This window comes from Nerophis lumbriciformis, linkage group LG32 (genome assembly GCF_033978685.3).
Source record: "Nerophis lumbriciformis linkage group LG32, RoL_Nlum_v2.1, whole genome shotgun sequence".
NCBI classification, from domain to species: Eukaryota; Metazoa; Chordata; class Actinopteri; order Syngnathiformes; family Syngnathidae; genus Nerophis; species Nerophis lumbriciformis.
In genome coordinates, this window is record NC_084579.2 from 2,954,959 (window position 1) to 2,974,183 (window position 19,225).

The 19,225-nt window shown below is 41.5% G+C and overlaps 1 protein-coding gene across 2 annotated transcripts in view; it reads left to right on the top strand.

The window, feature by feature from the left end:
- Positions 1–2,003: 2,003 nt before the first annotated feature.
- LOC133574474 (prolyl 4-hydroxylase subunit alpha-1-like) overlaps positions 2,004–19,225 on the top strand; it is a 37,624-nt gene continuing 20,402 nt past the window's right edge. For both annotated transcript variants that reach the window (XM_061926631.2, XM_061926632.2), the window contains exons 1-5: positions 2,004–2,295; positions 2,368–2,464; positions 13,436–13,587; positions 17,619–17,756; positions 17,832–18,077. In XM_061926631.2, coding sequence (XP_061782615.1) covers positions 2,211–2,295; positions 2,368–2,464; positions 13,436–13,587; positions 17,619–17,756; positions 17,832–18,077 — 718 coding nt within the window. In that variant the 5' untranslated portion in view covers positions 2,004–2,210. The remainder of the gene's footprint in view (positions 2,296–2,367; positions 2,465–13,435; positions 13,588–17,618; positions 17,757–17,831; positions 18,078–19,225) is intronic.

The window sequence follows — 19,225 nt, forward strand, 5'->3', positions numbered from 1 at the left end:
CAAATGGTACCCTGGGGGTATGTAATGTAATGTAAGTTCATAAACTGAACATCAAATTAAGTAGGCTATTCCATTCATTACCATAAATCCAGAGTTTCCCCCATGCCATGATGGTTTGACCTTCACTAAAATGTCTGTCAAAAAGAAGTGTGAAAAGAAATGCAACAATGCAATATTCAGTGTTGACAGCTACATTTTTTGTGGACATGTTCCATAAATATTGATGTTAAAGATTTCTTTTTTTTGTGAAGAAATGTTTAGAATTAAGTTCCTGAATCCAGGTGGATCTCTATTACAATCCCCAAAGAGGGCACTTTAAGTTGATTACTTCTATGTGTAGAAATATTTATTTATAATTGAATCACTTGTTTATTTTTCAACAAGTTTTTAGTTATTTTACATATTTTTTTCCAAATAGTTTAAGAAAGACCACTACAAATGAGCAATATTTTGCACTGTTATACAATTTAATAAATCAGAAACTGATGACATAGTGCTGTATTTTACTTCTTTATCTCTTTTTTTCAACCAAAAATGCTTTGCTGTGATTAGGGGGCACTTGAATTAAAAAAATGTTCACAGGGGGTACATCACTGAAAAAAGGTTGAGAACCACTGCTGTAAAGCATCACCAGTCCTACAGAAGTTTAGACTGCGGCATGAAAATGGACCGGGAGATTTTCAGTGACTATCCCACAGCTAAAGGGATGGCCTGTGGCCGAACAAAAGCCAAGGCATTGTGCGAGAACGTCATCGCTCACTATTCGGTACAGGAACATACCGACTACATAAAAGAAAACAACCTACCCTTTTCCGTGGCAACCGACGCCTCAAATAAAGGAACAAACAAGTGTTTTCCCATCGTGGTAAGGTATTTTCACTTTGATGAAGGCATCCAACATGTCCTGTTGGATTTTTATAGTGACAGCAACGAAACGTCAGAAGCCATAACAAACCAGCTGCTGGCAAAACTTGAGATGTCTGGCTTAGAGGTGAAAAACATGTCTGCATATGCAGCAGACAATGCCAGTGTCAATTGTGGCAAACATAACAGTGTGTATCAGAAGCTGAAACTGAGCCAAAAAGATGTGCTCCCTGCAAACTGTTTGGCCCATATTCTGCATAACGCAACCAGATATGCAGCAAGCAGCCTTGATGTTGATGTGGAACATTTTTTGTGGCATTTTTCTTTTTATTATATATGTTAACTACATTTAAGTCCACACATGTTATGCTTTGTGGCACTCTGCACTTGAAAAGATTCATCTCAGTGGTCACTTTTTGAACACCACAATGTATTGAATAAATACAAATACTGTTAACAAACACTTGACTTTAATATTTTTTCCTATTCAGCCACACAAACATCATCTTTAAACCACTCAAAATTGTACTATAAAAAAGAGTATACCAGAGTCCTATGTACACCATAGTAATTTATTGATATGCCGCATAATGTCCTCCTTTTTGGTGTCATGGAAATGGTCACCCTAGAAAGCGGACGTGTGAACAGGTTGTCAACACGTCACTCAGGTCCGCCTGAATTTCGGGAGATTTTCGGGAGAAAATTTGTCCCGGGAGGTTTTCGGGAGAGGCGCTGAATTTCGGGAGTCTCCCGGAAAATCCGGGAGGGTTGGCAAGTATGTCTTATATGTAATAGAAATGTGTAGCTGGGGTGTATGGTGTTTTGTCATTAAATATGTATTCTGATATATGTTCTTCACAGAAAATGAGCCAAAGTCAGTGAGTCTCAGTTTGAAAAATTAATAATTGTATAATTTTTCTTTTAATAAAAAATGAAAACGGGTCCCACAGACCCGAACACCACACACACACAACAATATTTGGGAATGTCTGGCCTTAATTTTCCCAGGTCTGCTGTACACTGTTGTTTACTGTTGCAAAATGGTCTATATATATAATATTTTTCTCTGGTATGATAATTTGTTATTTTACACCTGGCAACCTCGCTGGCCAACCGCCAATAAAAGAAAGAAGAAGGCGGGAAGGGGGCGTGGCTTAGGCGTGTCGCTGTGAAAGAAGTACACAATTAACACACATATTAACTTCATTTTATTTTGTTCACCGACATGGAGTCAAATGTTACCAACGTTGTGGATGTCTCAGCTTAGACATTAAATGTCCGAGCGATATTATCGTGAAGTCGCAGCAGTGTGGAGTGGATTGACTTCTTAGCATTAGCATCTTAGCATGTGCAAGATGGCGGCCCGGCTGTTGTTGTTGTTGGTGTTCATGGCCTCCTGCTCGGCCCTCCACGCCTTCTTCACGTCTGTTGGTGAAACAAAGATAGACACAGAGTTGATTGAAGTGTATAATGACTTTATTTAATAAGTGTGTTTTCTTGCAGGTCACATGACGGACCTTCTGTACACAGAACAGCACTTGTTGGCCTCGCTGAAGGATTACATCCACGCCGAGGAGAACAAATTGGAGCAGATTAAAAAGTATGGACACCTTTTTAATCATTTTACATTCAAGTGTGTGTTTGTGTGGACTTCAGAGTCAGAGTTTCTCTTTTTATCTGAGTTCTTGGGAGTTAGGGCTGGGCGATATGGCCTTTAATTAATATGTGGATATGTTTAGTCCATGTCACGATACACCATATATATGTGGATATTTTGCCTTAGCCTTGAATGAACACTTGGTGCATATAATCACAGCAGTGTGATGATTCTATGTGTCTACATTAAAACTTTCTTCTTCATTAATATATGCTACTTTTAAACCATACTTGCCAACCTTGAGACCTCCAATTTCGGGAGGTGTGGGGGGTTGGGGGGGGGGGGGGGGTTAAGAGGGGAGGAGTATATTGACAGCTAGAATTTATATATATATATATATATATATATATATCCATCCATCCATCCATCTTCTTCCGCTTATCCGAGGTCGGGTCGCGGGGGCAGCAGCCTAAGCCCAGACTTCCCTCTCCCCAGCCACTTCATCCAGCTCCGCCCGGGGGACCCCGAGGCGTTCCCAGGCCAGCCGGGAGACATAGTCTTCCCAACGTGTCCTGGGTCTTCCCTGCGGCCTCCTACCGGTCGGACGTGCCCTAAACACCTCCCTAGGGAGGCGTTCGGGTGGCATCCTGACCAGATGCCCGAACCACCTCATCTGGCTCCTCTCGATGTGGAGGAGCAGCGGCTTTACTTTGAGCTCCTCCCGGATGGCAGAGCTTCTCACCCTATCTCTAAGGGAGAGCCCCGCCACCCGGCGGAGGAAACTCATTTGGGCCGCTTGTACCCGTGATCTTGTCCTTTCGGTCATAACCCAAAGCTCATGACCATAGGTGAGGATGGGAACATAGATCGACCGGTAAATTGAGAGCTTTGCCTTCCGGCTCAGCTCCTTCTTCACCACAACGGACCGATACAGCGTCCGCATTACTGAAGACGCCGCACCGATCCGCCTGTCGATCTCACGATCCACTCTTCCCTCACTCGTGAACAAGACTCCGAGGTACTTGAACTCCTCCACTTGGGGCAAGATCTCCTCCCCAACCCGGAGATGGCACTCCACCCTTTTCCGGGAGAGAACCATGGACTCGGACTTGGAGGTGCTGATTCTCATCCCAGTTGCTTCACACTCAGCTGCGAACCGATCCAGTGAGAGCTGAAGATCCTGGCCAGATGAAGCCATCAGGACCACATCATCTGCAAAAAGCAGAGACCTAATCCTGCAGCCACCAAACCAGATCCCCTCAACGCCTTGACTGCGCCTAGAAATTCTGTCCATAAAAGTTATGAACAGAATCGGTGACAAAGGGCAGCCTTGGCGGAGTCCAACCCTCACTGGAAACGTGTCCGACTTACTACCGGCAATGCGGACCAAGCTCTGACACTGATTATACAGGGAGCGGACCGCCACAATCAGACAGTCCGATACCCCATACTCTCTGAGCACTCCCCACAGGACTTCCCGGGGTACACGGTCGAATGCCTTCTCCAAGCATGTTTAATACATATAGTTAATATTATTAATAAGTTAAAGGTGTTTAAAGATAATACAAGCATGTTTAACACATATAGTTAATATTGTTAACAAGTTAAAGGTGTTTAATGATAATACAAGCATGTTTAACACATATAGTTAATATTGTTAATAAGTTAAAGGTGTTTAAAGATAATGCAGGCATGTTTAACACATATAGTTAATATTGTTAACAAGTTAAAGGTGTTTAATGATAATACAAGCATGTTTAACACATATAGTTAATATTGTTAACAAGTTAAAGGTGTTTAAAGATAATACAAGCATGTTTAACACATATAGTTAATATTGTTAACAAGTTAAAGGTGTTTAATGATAATACAAGCATGTTTAACACATATAGTTAATATTGTTAATAAGTTAAAGGTGTTTAAAGATAATGCAGGCATGTTTAACACATATAGTTAATATTGTTAACAAGTTAAAGGTGTTTAATGATAATACAAGCATGTTTAACACATATAGTTAATATTGTTAACAAGTTAAAGGTGTTTAAAGATAATACAAGCATGTTTAACACATATAGTTAATATTGTTAACAAGTTAAAGGTGTTTAATGATAATACAAGCATGTTTAACACATATAGTTAATATTGTTAACAAGTTAAAGGTGTTTAATGATAATACAAGCATGTTTAACACATAGTTAATATTGTTAATAAGTTAAAGGTGTTTAAAGATAATGCAAGCATGTTTAACACATATAGTTAATATTGTTAACAAGTTAAAGGTGTTTAAAGATAATACAAACACATATAGATTCCTTTCTTTCATGAAGACAAGAATATAAGTTGGTGTATTACCTGATTCTGATGACTTGCATTGATTGGAATCAGACAGTGGTGCTAAAAACGTCCGCATTTTCGAATGGAGGAGAAAAAAGTCCTCCTTTCTGTCCAATACCACATGAAAGTGGTTGGTTTTTGGCATCTTATTTGTCCAGCTTCCGTACTCCTTTGTATACACTTTACAAGAAATACATTGTCGGCAAACTCCGTAGCTTGCTAGCTTGTGCACGCCAGCTTTCTGAGACTCTTATTTTGTTAGCGCAACTGTGCAGTCGGTCTTTGGAGTTTTGACGACAGGTACGGCGCCAGAGTCTGTTGAAATAAAGTGTTTCTCGCCTTCCAGTCGGTAATTTTAATGATCCGGCAGCAGCCAGCGTCATCTCAGAAGACCCTCGGGTGCCGTGAATGTCAATCAAGTGACGAAAGTGACGTCATAGTGAAGATTTATGATCGCTGATTTTTAGGACTATTTTTTTAATGCCTGGCTGGTGATCGACTGACACACCCTCCGAGATCGACCGGTAGCTCGCGATCGACGTAATGAGCACCCCTGCGATACACCATATATATGTGGATATTTTGCCTTAGCCTTGAATGAACACTTGATGCATATAATCACAGCAGTATGATGATTCTATGTGTCTACATTAAAGCATTCTTCTTCATTAATATATGCTACTTTTAAACTTTCATGCAGAGAAGGAAATCACAACTAAAAGTGTATTTATTAAGCAGTGGCACAAACATTCATGTCATTTCAAAACAGAAAGTGCAAGATTGTCAGAGACATTTTAAAACAAATAAAGTGCACTTTTGTGCATGATGTCAATAAGATGGTATATAAAAACAACACTAAAAGTGCACTTTTTGTACAGAACGCCACTACAATAGTTTAAAACAAATAAAGTGCACTTTATTTGACTTCCGTTCCGCATTTTCCAGCACACCTTCAACACATCCACAAGTCTGTGAATTCTCACGCAGTTACTTTTAGCTGCTGGCATTACACGACAGGCTTTTCTGACTCTTTCCTGTGTCTCCCTCTCACAGACAGCGAGCGCGGCTTCTTACACACGCCACATACTGTCACGACATACGTCACATACTGTCACGTCATACGTCACATACGCATACCTGCATAACTACTCCAGTTTTCCCGTAATTAGTACGGTTTTCATCAACCTATTACGGGTTACAGTGATAAAAAATACGGTTTTTCATTAATTAAAATTTTTTTTTTTTTTTAAGTTTTATTCACGAAATCGCGTAACAACAATGACAATCGACACTGCTTCCCGTAACTTCCTGTCGAGCCATTCCGAATGCCATGCGCGAGACTATTTATAGCACCGCTGCCAAGCACGAGGCACCAGTTGCCATTGTTTCCAAACGAGCGAACGATCATGAAATCAGCCGGAGAAAAATCGCAAACGAGTCTTAAACCGAAAAGAAAACCGCAGTCATTCCGTGAAGAATATTCAAAAGCCTATCCGGGAATAATTATCCGTTCCAAAAAGGGTGAAAACTACGCGAATTGCACCTTGTGCAGACAAGATTTTTCGATCGGACACGGAGGAATTAGCGATGTAAAAGACCACGTTGGGACAAAAAAACACAAGTCTAATGCCGTTGCTAAATTTGGATTTTAGCCACAAAAAGGTAATGACACCAATGTTATCTATTGGAATTGTTTAGTACTGTTATACTGTTAAAAGTGTTTATACTATTTATGCTTTCAAGTCCAAGTTGAAGAAATCTTGTTAAATGTTGACAGCATAACTACCAAAATACAGAAGTATGTCCTTAATATTTTTGCAGTGCTATTTCTGTTGAAAAGTTAAAATGATTACATTAGAGATGTGATGTGCCACTTTTCAAGTGTCTGATGGCTTAAATTAATTTTCATTCATTTTTCATATTTTGAATTCTTTTGAAAGGCTTACAAAAAAACTACATTTGAATTGTAATTCCATGCTATTGACAGGACTATTATTTTTAATGAAGTTAGCTTACCATGTTTACAGTATGATAATTGTGATAGAAATGTGAATTTTAGGCACAGAATATTTTTTACAATTGAACAAGGCAGTAGATTATACAAGCTTGGACAGAAAGTTAATGACACCAATTTTTTTTTTAATGGAATTGTTTAGTAATAAATAAATGATAAATGGGTTGTACTTGTATAGCGCTTTTCTACCTTCAAGGTACTCAAAGCGCTTTGACACTACTTCCACATTCACCTATTCACACACACATTCACACACTGATGGAGGGAGCTGCCATGCAAGGCGCTAACCAGCACCCATCAGGAGCAAGGGTGAAGTGTCTTGCTCAGGACACAACGGACATGACGAGGTTGGTACTAGGTGGGGATTGAACCAGGGACCCTCGGGTCGCGCACGGCCATTCTTCCACTGCGCCACGCCGTACTGTTTTACCATTTGTTTACTGTAAAAAGTGTTTATACTGTTTATACTTTCAATGAACAAATTGAAGTCTTGTGAAAGGTTGACAGGATAACTGGCATTAACTGTCAAAATAATTTCAAACTATTGAAGTTAGCTTACAGAATAAACATGTCAATCAACCCATATGATTTTTGCTGTAATATTTTTGTTTTGAAAAGTCACTGTGACTGATAGAAAAGTGATGGTTTTAGCAACATTTTAACCTGTCTGAATGCTAATAATCATTTTGCGTCAGGGGGGCGAAGCTGAACCCCCCACCAGGACTTTGTCCTGGACCTACCGGGACCTGCGGCCCCTGGACCCTGGCTACTAGGTTTTTCTGATTTCAAAAGTTGGCAGATATGCATACGTATACGTCCTCCCCGAGCAGAGAGGTAGCAGCATGGCTAACGTTAGCTGTGATGCTAGCGCACCCGCTAAGGTGCGCGCCTTCTCAAGCGTCCTCTGCGCACGGCAAATCTATGCCACGCACAAAATCAAATAAAAAAAATAAGCGCATAACAATTTTCGACACACAGACACGACAGAGACAACAGTTTTCGTCATCATTGTTCAAATATTGTGACGTCTGTCGAGACGCTTATCTCCATTCGGTGCCACACGTCCACACCATCAAAATGCCGAGGCAAACATTTCCAGATCAACACTGTATGAAAAAAATAGTGATTTTTTTTTAGTTGTGATTTCCTTCTCTGCATGAAAGTTTAAAAGTAGCATATATTAATGCAGTATGAAGAAGAATGTTTTAATGTAGACACATAGAATCATCATACTGCTGTGATTATATGCATCAAGTGTTCATTCAAGGCTAAGGCAAAATATCGAGATATATATCGTGTATCGCGATATGGCCTTAAAATATCGCAATATTAAAAAAAGGCCATATCGCCCAGCCCTAGTTCAATGATGCCATTTCTGTTTGTCATGTATAATTTGGTCTATTTTGTGTTTATCCTTGAATAAACAGGTCAGTTTCTTGTTACCAACCATTGTGTATTATTCAAACTCCCCTAATTCAGCTGGCTAGTTGTTATCAAGAGTACTAAAACCCTTTTCAACATGATTCTGACAACTAAGTAGGCTAAATAACTTTAATACATGCTCGGATAGGCCAGTATCGGTCAGTATCAGTATCGGATCGGAAGTGCAAAAACAATATCGGTATCGGATCGGAAGTGCAAAAACCTGGATCGGGACATCCCTACTGCGGACGTTATCTCTTTTGTTGTTGACTATTTTTTTCATACGGTGCTGATGTGGAAATGGTTGCTTTGCATTTTGTGGGTGTGGCACCGAACGGAGATGTTGACATAGACTTAGACTTCCTTTTTATTATCATTCAAATTTGAACTTTACAGTTCAGATAAGAACGAAATTTCGTTACATAAGCTCATCGGAGTTTCAAGCACTCTTCATTCTCTCGCGGGTGACTTTTCAAATGATGCTACAAATTAGCAGTAGGTGCTACTTTTTGTAACAACGCCTTTGCCCCACACTTGTTTGACATATTCCCGCTTAAAGCCAAACCACCGCCAGACGATGGACCCCGTGCTGTTTTTCTCGGGAATTAATTATTCCTTCTAGGGCTGCAGCTAACGATTATTTTTCTATCGATTAATCTATAGATTATTTTTTTCGATTAATCGGTTAATCTATAGATTATTTTTTCGATTAATCTATAGATTATTTTTCCTTTTACCGATTTTTTTTTATATTTAAAATGAAGAGGAAAAAATAAATGTAGGCCAGTTTTTTCAAAAGGCATGGCTTTTATTTACAAAAAAAAAAGTATGGCCACTCAGTCAACATTGACAACAACATGACACAATATTCTGTAACAATGTAAACATTTAAAACTTTTAACATTTAACAAAATTAAAAGTAGCTTATTTGCTTTTTAATGTGCAAATATAAAAGTAAACATCCAGTGCAAATCTTAATATTCTGGAATAGTATAAGCATTTAAAAAGTAAAAGTATTGCTTATTTTGCTTTAAAATGTGCAAAAATAAAGATAAACATCCAATACAAAAAAGTGCAAAACGGAAATATTCTGTAACAAGTGTGAACATTTCAACAAAAGTAAAAGTATTGCTTATTTGCTAAAATGTGCAAAAATAAAGCTAAACATCCAATACAAAAAAGTGTACAGTGTAAACATTTCAACAAAAGTAAAAGTATTGCTTATTTTGCTTAATAACACAACAATGATAGTATGATTAAAGTGAAAGTTAATTGTTGGTTTGTACATAGTATATGTAACTGTTAATGTTGTAAAAGGTATTTGCACAACTAATTAACGTTAGCGTTTGTGACACGTCTTGTGCCGTGGGGTTCTTTCAGGACCGACAGACTGAACGCCAGACGGCTTTGCCAGGTTTACAATCTTTTAATTTTACACAAAGTCTTTTCTCTTCCAACTGCGCGGATCGCGCACCTGGGCACGATTGCGGCGTCGCTCCCGGCGCGCCCCGCCTCGCCGCTCGCTCGCCGCCGCCGCCTCTCCACAGCGTTAAAGAGGAGCGCGTCTTTGTAAACACTGAACAGGCACGCCAAACGCGCCTCTCAGAGCGAAACGGTGCTTTAGTTTATGAATTTACAACGCAGATACAAATGACACATTCATGTTTTTGTGTAATAATGACAACGTATACGCACGCGGACGATTGACTTGTTGATGGTGATGGCAAGAACGCTGTCGGGGGTTTTCTTTTCAAATGTTCGTTCATAGCCGTTGTGCTGCTATGATAGGCCATTTCCGCTCGACACAGTGTGCATACAACAACATTATTAGGCCGTTTATTGAAATACTCCCACACTTTTGACGACTTTTGGCGTGCTTTTTTCCCCTCGCTCGCATCGTCTGCTTTGCGCTCCGCCATGACAGTAAAGTAGTGTGACGTAAATATGCGACGCGCCGACGCACAAAAACGGCGTCGACGTATTTACGTAACCGATGATGTCGACGCGTCGTTTCAGCCTTAATTCCTTCATTTGTTACCAGATTCGCACCTTCTTTCTCTCGTATTACCACTCCGCTAGCACCACAGCTAATGTTATCCATGTATCTACCTCTCTGCTCCGCAAGGGCGTATGACGTTGCACGTATGTTTGTGACGTATGTAAGAAGGTGCGCTTGTTTTATGTCTCTGTGAGAAGGAGAGACAAGAAAGTCTCAATGAGTCCATACAAAGCTAAGAGCCGGAGATTCAAGAAATACACGGCGCACTTGCGCGTGTAAACAATTGTCCGAGGAGGGGGACCTTAAATTATATTTTAGTGTGGCTGAAACGGGGCTTAGGCTAAATATTTATTCCTTTTAAGGGGTTATCCGGCTTAGTGTAGACTAGGGATGTCCCGATCCAGGTTTTTGCACTTCTGATCCGATACCGATATTGTTTTTGCACTTCCGATCCGATACCGATATTGGCCTATCCGAGCATGTATTAAAGTTTAAAGTTATTTAGCCTACTTAGTTGTCAGAATCATGTTGAAAAGGGTTTTAGTACTCTTGATAACAACTAGCCAGCTGAATTAGGGGAGTTTGAATAATACACAATGGTTGGTAACAAGAAACTGACCTGTTTATTCAAGGATAAACACAAAATAGACAAAATTATACATGACAAACAGAAATGGCATCATTGAACTAGGGCTGGGCGATATGGCCTTTTTTTAATATTGCCATATTTTAAGGCCATATTGCGATACACAATATACATGTGGATATTTTGCCTCAGCCTTGAATGAACACTTGATGCATATAATCACAGCAGTATGATGATTCTATGTGTTTTGATTGATTGATTGAGACTTTTATTAGTAGGTTGCACAGTGAAGTACATATTCCGTACAATTGACCACTAAATGGTAACACCCCAATAAGTTTTTCAACTTGTTTAAGTCGGGGTCCACTTAAATTGATTCATGATGCAGATATACACTATCAGATATATACTATCATCATAATACAGTCATCACACAAGATAATCACATTGAATTATTTACATTATTTATAATCCAGGGTGTGGAGGGGGGCGCCGGATGTAAGTGTCAAAAAGACAGCCAAAAGAGTTTGATATGAGAATAAATCTAAAGTTAAAATATAGGGTAGAAATGCACCCATTTGCAGGAAATGTAGTCTTGATTTTCAAAATGTTCTTTCAAGGCTTGCATGTCTACATTAAAACATTCTTTTTCTTACTCCATTAATATATGCTACTTTTGAACTTTCATGCAGAGAAGGAAATCACAACTAAAAAAAAAAAATCACAATTTTTTTCATACGGTGTTGATCTGGAAATGTTTGCCTCTGCATTTTGATGGTGTGGACGTGTGGCACCGAATGGAGATAAGCGTCTCGACAGACGTTACAATATTTGAACAATGATGACGAAAACTGTTTTCTCTGTCGTGTCCGTGTGTCGAAAATTGTTATGCGCTTATTTTTTTATTTGATTTTGTGCGTGGCATATAATTGCTATGCGCAGAGGACGTTTGAGCAGTGCGCAATTGCACCTTAGAGAGAACGTTGGTCACACGGCTGCGCTAGCATCACAGCTAACGTTAGCCATGCTGCTACGTCTCTGCTGGGAGAGGACGTATACGTATGTGACGTATGACGTGACGTGTGTAAGAAGGTGCGCTTGCTGTCTGTGAGAGGGAGACACAGGAAAGAGTGAGAAGAGCCTGTCGTGTAATGCCAGCAGCTAAAAGCAACTGCGTGATAATCCACAGACCTGTGGATGTGTTGAAGGTGTGCTGGAAAATGCGAAACGGAAATTAGGGAGCAGCAGAAAAGTGGAATGTATTATTTAAATCGGTGCGTTGGAAAACACAGAGCGGAGTTTTTTTTTTACTGGATCTGGATCGGCATTTTCCCATGCCTTGCCGATACGCATTTTTTGGCAAATATCGGCGGCCGATCCGATCCAAATATCGGATCAGGACATCCCTAGTGTAGACATAGCCTCAGAAACCTTGGGCTTGTGTTTGATCAGTCAATGTCTTTGGAGGGTCACTGTCGTCAACTGACCAAAAACTGTTTTTATCATCTCAGAAATATTTCTAAAGTGAGAAATTTGTTGTCAAAATTGGATCTGGAAATGATCATTCACGCGTTCATTTCGTCTCACATTGACTTTTGCAATTCACTCTTTTCAACAAGTCAACACTAAAGAGACTTCAGACGGTTGTCAGGTTCAAACACAGAACTATCTTATTACACAAGACAAGAAGAAGGAATCAAGCAGAGACAGAGTTGAATTTTACTCATGGGGAGAGACGTATTGGGCTTTACACTCAGTTACAGTTTCCCCCTACGCTCTAAGGTACAGTCCCACGTGCTCCTCTATTTATTTGGGAGGTCCCTAGTTAACATCACTGTGGCTGCAAGAAGCCCCAGTAGACACAATACATGATTATTCAGAATGGAAATGTGCTGACACTCGTGATTTCGCCCTGTCTCTGTCCTGTCCGCTGCCAAGGTACTCGATGTCCGTCCTTGGCTGACAGCGGGCAGGGTCTGGAACCAAACTGCGGACAAGAGAAAACTCGCATAGCAAGACCACAAGTTGTGTCTTTGCACAGATAGAAAAGTACAACTTCAGCACAATTGATAACAACTATAGCAACGGCCTTTAAGTATAAGAGTTGTGTGATAACTTACACATAATTATTCTAACGTTACAAAATGCAGCTGCCAGACTTTAGACCGGTGCACCCGGACCAGACCATATCACCCCCATTTGATCCAGTCTTCATTGGCTTCCAGTTAAATTCCGCATTGAGTTTAAGATTTTAGTCCTAACTTTCCGTGCGTTGCATGGTGAGACCCCTCAGTAGATCCCTATAGGGCCAGGGTCTTCTAAAGATCCCCAAAACTCGTTTTAAAACCCGTGGAGACCTGGCATTCCAGGCTGTAGCTCCCAGACTCTGGAATAACTTGCACCAGTCCCTCCTTGATCTTGACTGTATTGACACTTTTAAGAAACATTTGAAAACCTCTCTTTTTAGTAAAGCTAAGAGTGTTAATGCACCTTTTAACTATCATTTTTAATCCACTTGTTATGATGAATTGTTGTTTTACTTCTCCTATGTTTTGTACAGCGCTTTGTGATTTTATCTGTGAAAAGCGCTTTATGAATAAAATGTACTTACTTACTTAGGTGGGCCGAGTACCTGGACGACCTCTCTGGCCTGGCCCTGCAAGACCCCGAAGGCTTCCTGGGACATCCCGTGAACGCCTTTAAGCTGATGAAGAGGCTCCGTAGCGAATGGGCCGAGGTGGAGACTCTGGTGCTCACCAACGTGTCTGACGGCGAGTCGCTGTTTCAAACAGCTATTTGTATCTTTGCAAGAAATATCAAATACATCCCAAATAGCGCATATGAAAAATTGATTGTGACGTCAAACTGTAAGACCATTTCAGCCAATCGTAACCTTGAAGACAGCCATTTAATAATTACAGTGGGGTCACATAGAAAATGGCTTACCCAAAATAGCCTAGCGCAGTGATCCTCAACAGGCGGACCGCGGTCCATGTCCGGACCCAGCGACGTGTCCGTCCGGACCCAGCACGAATTATAGTAAAAATATATTATAATTATAATTATTATAAAAAAATATAATAATTGTATTTATCTGTGAGTTATCGCTAGCGCAAGTCAATGTTCTTTGTTGTTTTTAGTCAAATATCTCCACGTTTCGTTTACACTTCTCGTGTCTCACTCACTCCGTCTCTCTCTCTCTCTCTCTCTCTCTCTCTCTCTCAGAGAGAGAAAGAGAGAGAGACGGAGTGAGAGCGAGAGAACGCCACTCTGATTGGCTGATTCCGGGGTATGGGTTGTCATCTCTATCACAACGACGCGCTGATAGGCTGTTACCACCTGGGTCATGTGCACAGTGCATGGAACCTTTCGCTGCAGGCACACAGTTGTCTCGTATCGCTACTTCGCTAACTGTTCACTTGTCAGTCACTGAATGTGAATCAAATCACAATGGCATGCTCCAAGTTGGCTCAGGCTGGTAAAAGAAAGGTGGACAGGGAAAACCGACGTTTCAAGGAAGAATGGACAGAGCAATATGTTTTCATCCTACCTACTGCAAGTACCAGACCAATGTGTCTACTATGCAACACTACTGTTGCTCTGGTGAAAAGTGAAAATCTGAAACGTCACTATCTGAAAGAGCACCGCGAATTCGAAGAGACATTTCCTCATGATTCAGAGCTAAGAAAAAAAGAAATCACGAGGCTTAAAAAGCCATATGAAACATCAAGCAAGATTTTTGTTAAATCTATGACACAACAACAAATAGCAACAGAGCAGTGACGTGCGGTGAGGTTGATGGCTGGTGAGGCACTGACTTCATCACAGTCAGATTTACAAACATATGAACCCTAAAGAGTATCTTATTCACCATTTGATTGGCAGCAGTTAACAGGTTATGTTTAAAAGCTCATACCAGCATTCTTCCCTGCTTGGCACTCAGCATCAAGGGTTGGAATTGGGGGTTAAATCACCAACAATTATTCCCGGGTGCGGCGCCGCTGCTGCCCACTGCTCCCCTCACCTCCCAGGGGGTGATCAAGGGGATGGGTCAAATGCAGAGGACAAATTTTTTCAAAGTTCTTATTTATTTTTGTTTCAAAGAAAATATTTCATGTATTTTATTGGATATTTATTTTATTTTTGTTAATTTTAAGAAAATGTTAAACTACCTACCTCCTGCTATTATATAAGCTTGACCGATAATAAACGGACCCAGCCTGTTTCAAAAAAACATTTGTGGACCTTCAAGATTTGTACTTGAGGACCCCTGGCCTAGCGCCATCATAGCTGTCAATATGTACATTTCAAAAGATTCCTGGGAAAATAAGGACATTTCTGTAAAGGGGAACTGCACTTTTTTGGCATTTTGTAAGACAAGAATATATATGTTTTTCTTTTTTTCAATGCATTCTAACTCGTAAATAAACGCTAGCAAAAGTCAGGAAGAAATGGAGCCAATGGCAGTCGCTCTATTCTGCTTATAAAGTGCTCTTAAAGGGGAACATTATCACAATTTCAGAATTGTTAAAACCATTAAAAATCAGTTCCCAGTGGCTTATTATATTTTTCGAAGTTTTTTTCAAAATTTTACCCATCACGCAATATCCCTAAAAAAAAGCTTCAAAGTGCCTGATTTTAACCACCCGTCCTTTTTTCCTGTGACGTCACATAGTGAGGCCGATACAAACAAACATGGCGGAAAGAACAGCAAGCTATAGCGACATTAGCTCGGATTCCGACTCGTATTTCAGCGGTTTAAGCGATTCAACAGATTACGCATGTATTGAAACGGATGGTTGTAGTGTGGAGGCAGGTAGCGAAAACGAAATCGAAGAAGAAACTGAAGCTATTGAGCCATATCAGTTTGAACCGTATGCAAGCGAAACCGACGAAAACGACACGACAGCCAGCGACACGGGAGAAAGCGAGGACGAATTCGGCGATCGCCTTCTAACCAACGATTGGTATGTGTTTGTTTGGCAAACTAACAACTATGAACTAGGTTTACAGCATATGAAATACATTTGGCAACAACATGCACTTTGAGAGTGCAGACAGCCCAGTTTTCATCAATTAATATATTCTGTAGACATACCCTCATGTCAGCAGGCCAGGGAAGCTAGGGTCGATATTCTTCTCTTGATCATCTTCGGGACGGTGTGAGCCAAGACATCCAGGGGGTTTAGCTCGCTCGTCTGCGGGAACAAACTGCCGCCATTGCTTGCCGTGCTAGCGAGGTCCTTTGTCCCTGAATTGCTCACACACTCCGGCAGATTCAATGGGGGTCTGGCGGCAGATTTCTTTGACTTTATGGTTGGAAATGCATCTGCTTTGAGTGTCGCAGGATATCCACACATTCTTGCCATCTCTGTCGTAGCATAGCTTTCGTCTGTAAAGTGTGCGGAACAAACGTCCAATTTCTTGCCACTTTGGCATCTTTGGGCCACTGGTGCGACTTGAATCCGTCCCTGTTCGTGTTGTTACACCCTCCGACAACACACCGACGAGGCATGATGTCTCCAAGGTACGGAAAACAGTCGAAAAAACGGAAAATAACAGAGCTGATTTGACTCACTGTTTGAGAAAATGGCGGATTGCTTCCCGATGCGACGGCACTTTGTGACGTCATCGCTCCGAGAGCGAATAATAGAAAGGCGTTTATTTCGCCAAAATTCACCCATTTAGAGTTCGGAAATCGGTTAAAAAAAATATATGGTCTTTTTTCTGCAACATCAAGGTATATATTGACGCTTACATAGGTCTGGTGATAATGTTCCCCTTTAAAAAAAACAAAAAAAAAACCTCCATTGTTTTTGTTGGAATAATTGTTTGTAAGTTATCACAAAAGAAACGTGGTATTATGAATGCTGTCTTTCGAGGCCTAACAAGAGGAAGAAGGCTCGTGAAACGCCACTGTGATTTCAACACGGACAGATGGCAGGATCTGCTCAACTCCCAGAGGAACTCTCTTTGAAGTGTTAAACGAACTCTCTTTGAAGTATTTCACAAACTCTCTTCCAACTATTTGGTAACTGAAGTCAATGCTATTTACGACCCGCTGCCCTCTTGAAGTCCCTGTGGTCAGGAGACGGGAGGGGTTATCCATTGTCCTCCAACACCTGCCCCAGCTGGATCCAGGAAGAGCCCAAGCCCGAGAAATCCTCTTCTTGGACTTCAAAGCGACCGAAAACAATGACTCTTTTACACACTTACCATTCCTGCTGTGACATATGTTGGTGCGTGAACATGGAACATCTGAATTAAAAGAGGAGACGAAAACCTTCTTCCTCAGAGCGTGCTAAGACACTGTAAGAGGTTACAGGTTGACGCATGTCTCTCCTCAATTGAGTCCAAATTGAATTCTGTCTCTGTTTGATTCCTTGCCTTTTGTCTTGTTTAATAGATGTCCTGTGTTTGAACGTGACAGTTTTATATACAGTACAGGCCAAAAAATGTGTACGCTAGATGCCTGTCCCTGCGTTATCCCCATGTCCTTCATCTCTGTTGGCTTGATTGGATCACATGACGTGAGCGGCCTGTCACAACTGTCACCTGTGCAGTGTTGTGTTCAACCAACGCGCTTTTATTTTCAAGGCCTGACTTTTTACAGGCTGCAGTCGCTGGCAGTGCTGGTAAGGATTTTTTTCTTCATGGAATGGACAAATAGAGAACAAAAAGATGTCGGTAAAGGACAAAATATGGGATTTTGCCTGGGCAAAGCAGGAAGGTTGTCATGTATGAGTCTGGAAAACATATTTGCTGTGTGATTGTGACCTTGTTTCTTCTTCGGTGGTTTCAGGTTTCATCTCCGACCTGACCGTCGGGAGGCAGCACTTCCCCAACGAAGTGGACCAGACCGGTGTTGCCGAAGCCCTGCTGAGGCTGCAGGACACGTACGAGCTGGACACCAACACCCTCGCTAAAGGAGAGCTGCCAGGTGACGGGGCTGGGTCAGGCCCAGGTGCAAGTTAGAACCGGAGCCTGGAACTCATAACTCCCGCCCCCGACGCAGGAAGCTCCTCCCTCCGCAGCCCCCTGACGGCGGACGACTGCTACGACCTCGCCATGGTGGCGTACCAGGAGAACGACTTTTACCACACGGAGCTGTGGATGTCCCAGGCTCTGAGGCAGCTGGACCAGGGAGAACCGCCCGGCGCCGTGGACGCCGTCACCGTCCTGGACTACCTTAGCTACGCCCTCTACCAGCAGGGGGAGCTGGAGAGCGCTATGGAGTACACCAAGCGGCTGCTGAAGCTCGGTGAGTCTTGCACAGAACCGAGTAGTCTAGAGCAGTGGTCCCCAACCTTTTTGTAGCTGCGGACCGGTCAACGCTTGAAAATTTGTCCCATGGACAAATTGACAAATTAAATTTTATTTATTTATTTTCATAAAGAAATACAATCATGTGTGCTTACGGACTGTATCCCTGCAGACTAGAGATGCGCGGTTTGCGGGCACAACCGTGGAGTCCGTGGATTATCCGCGGATCGGGCGGATGAAATTTAAAAAAATTAGATTTTATCCGTGGGTCGGGTCGGGCGGTTGAAAAAAATAAAAAATAGATTTTAAATAGATTCAGGCGGGTGGCAGTTAAACCAATTCGGAAATATATATACATAGTTAAATGTTGTTACCCACATACGAAAAACGAGCAGGCACCTGCAGCATATGCCACAACAGAAGAAAAAAAACGGACGGTGGCCATGTAAGTCGGAACCCGCTAAGGAGTGTGTAACAACCCACCTGCCGAATCAACTAGCCCTGAAAATGGATGGCGCTGGAGCCTCGGGCTCATACCCGGCAGCGAGACGCGCTTGGAGGTGCGCTCAGCGCGGCTCCCATATGATTGCGCACTGGTGTGCGTCTGGGCCGTGACAGCGTGGCACGCGAATGTCTGTGCTGCATTGGATCAGTCTCCTTTCTTTAACAGGCAAAAGCTTTATAACCTCACTAATGCCTTGCATCGTCTATATTAGATATATAACAACGGGCGGGTGCGGGCGGATGCGGTTCTGATCAAATGTTACATCCGGTGGATGGCGGATGGTTGACGACTTTCTGATGCGGTTGCGGATGAAATAATTGCCTATCCGCGCATCTCTACTGCAGACTGTATTGATCTATATTGATATATAATGTATGTATTGTGTTTTTTATGTTGATTTAATTTAAAAAAAATATATATATATATATATATTTTTTTTTTTTTTTTAAATTCTTGTGAGGCCCGGTACCAATGTGTACCGGTCCGCGGCCCGGTGGTTGGGGACCACTGGTCTAGAGCAGTGATTCTCAAACTGGTACGCGGGCTCCATCTAGTGGTACGCCAAAGAATTAAGAGCCCTGTTTTATTTTTTATTTTCTAACTGTTACTGTTCAAACTGTAATATTACAGTGAGCAAAAAT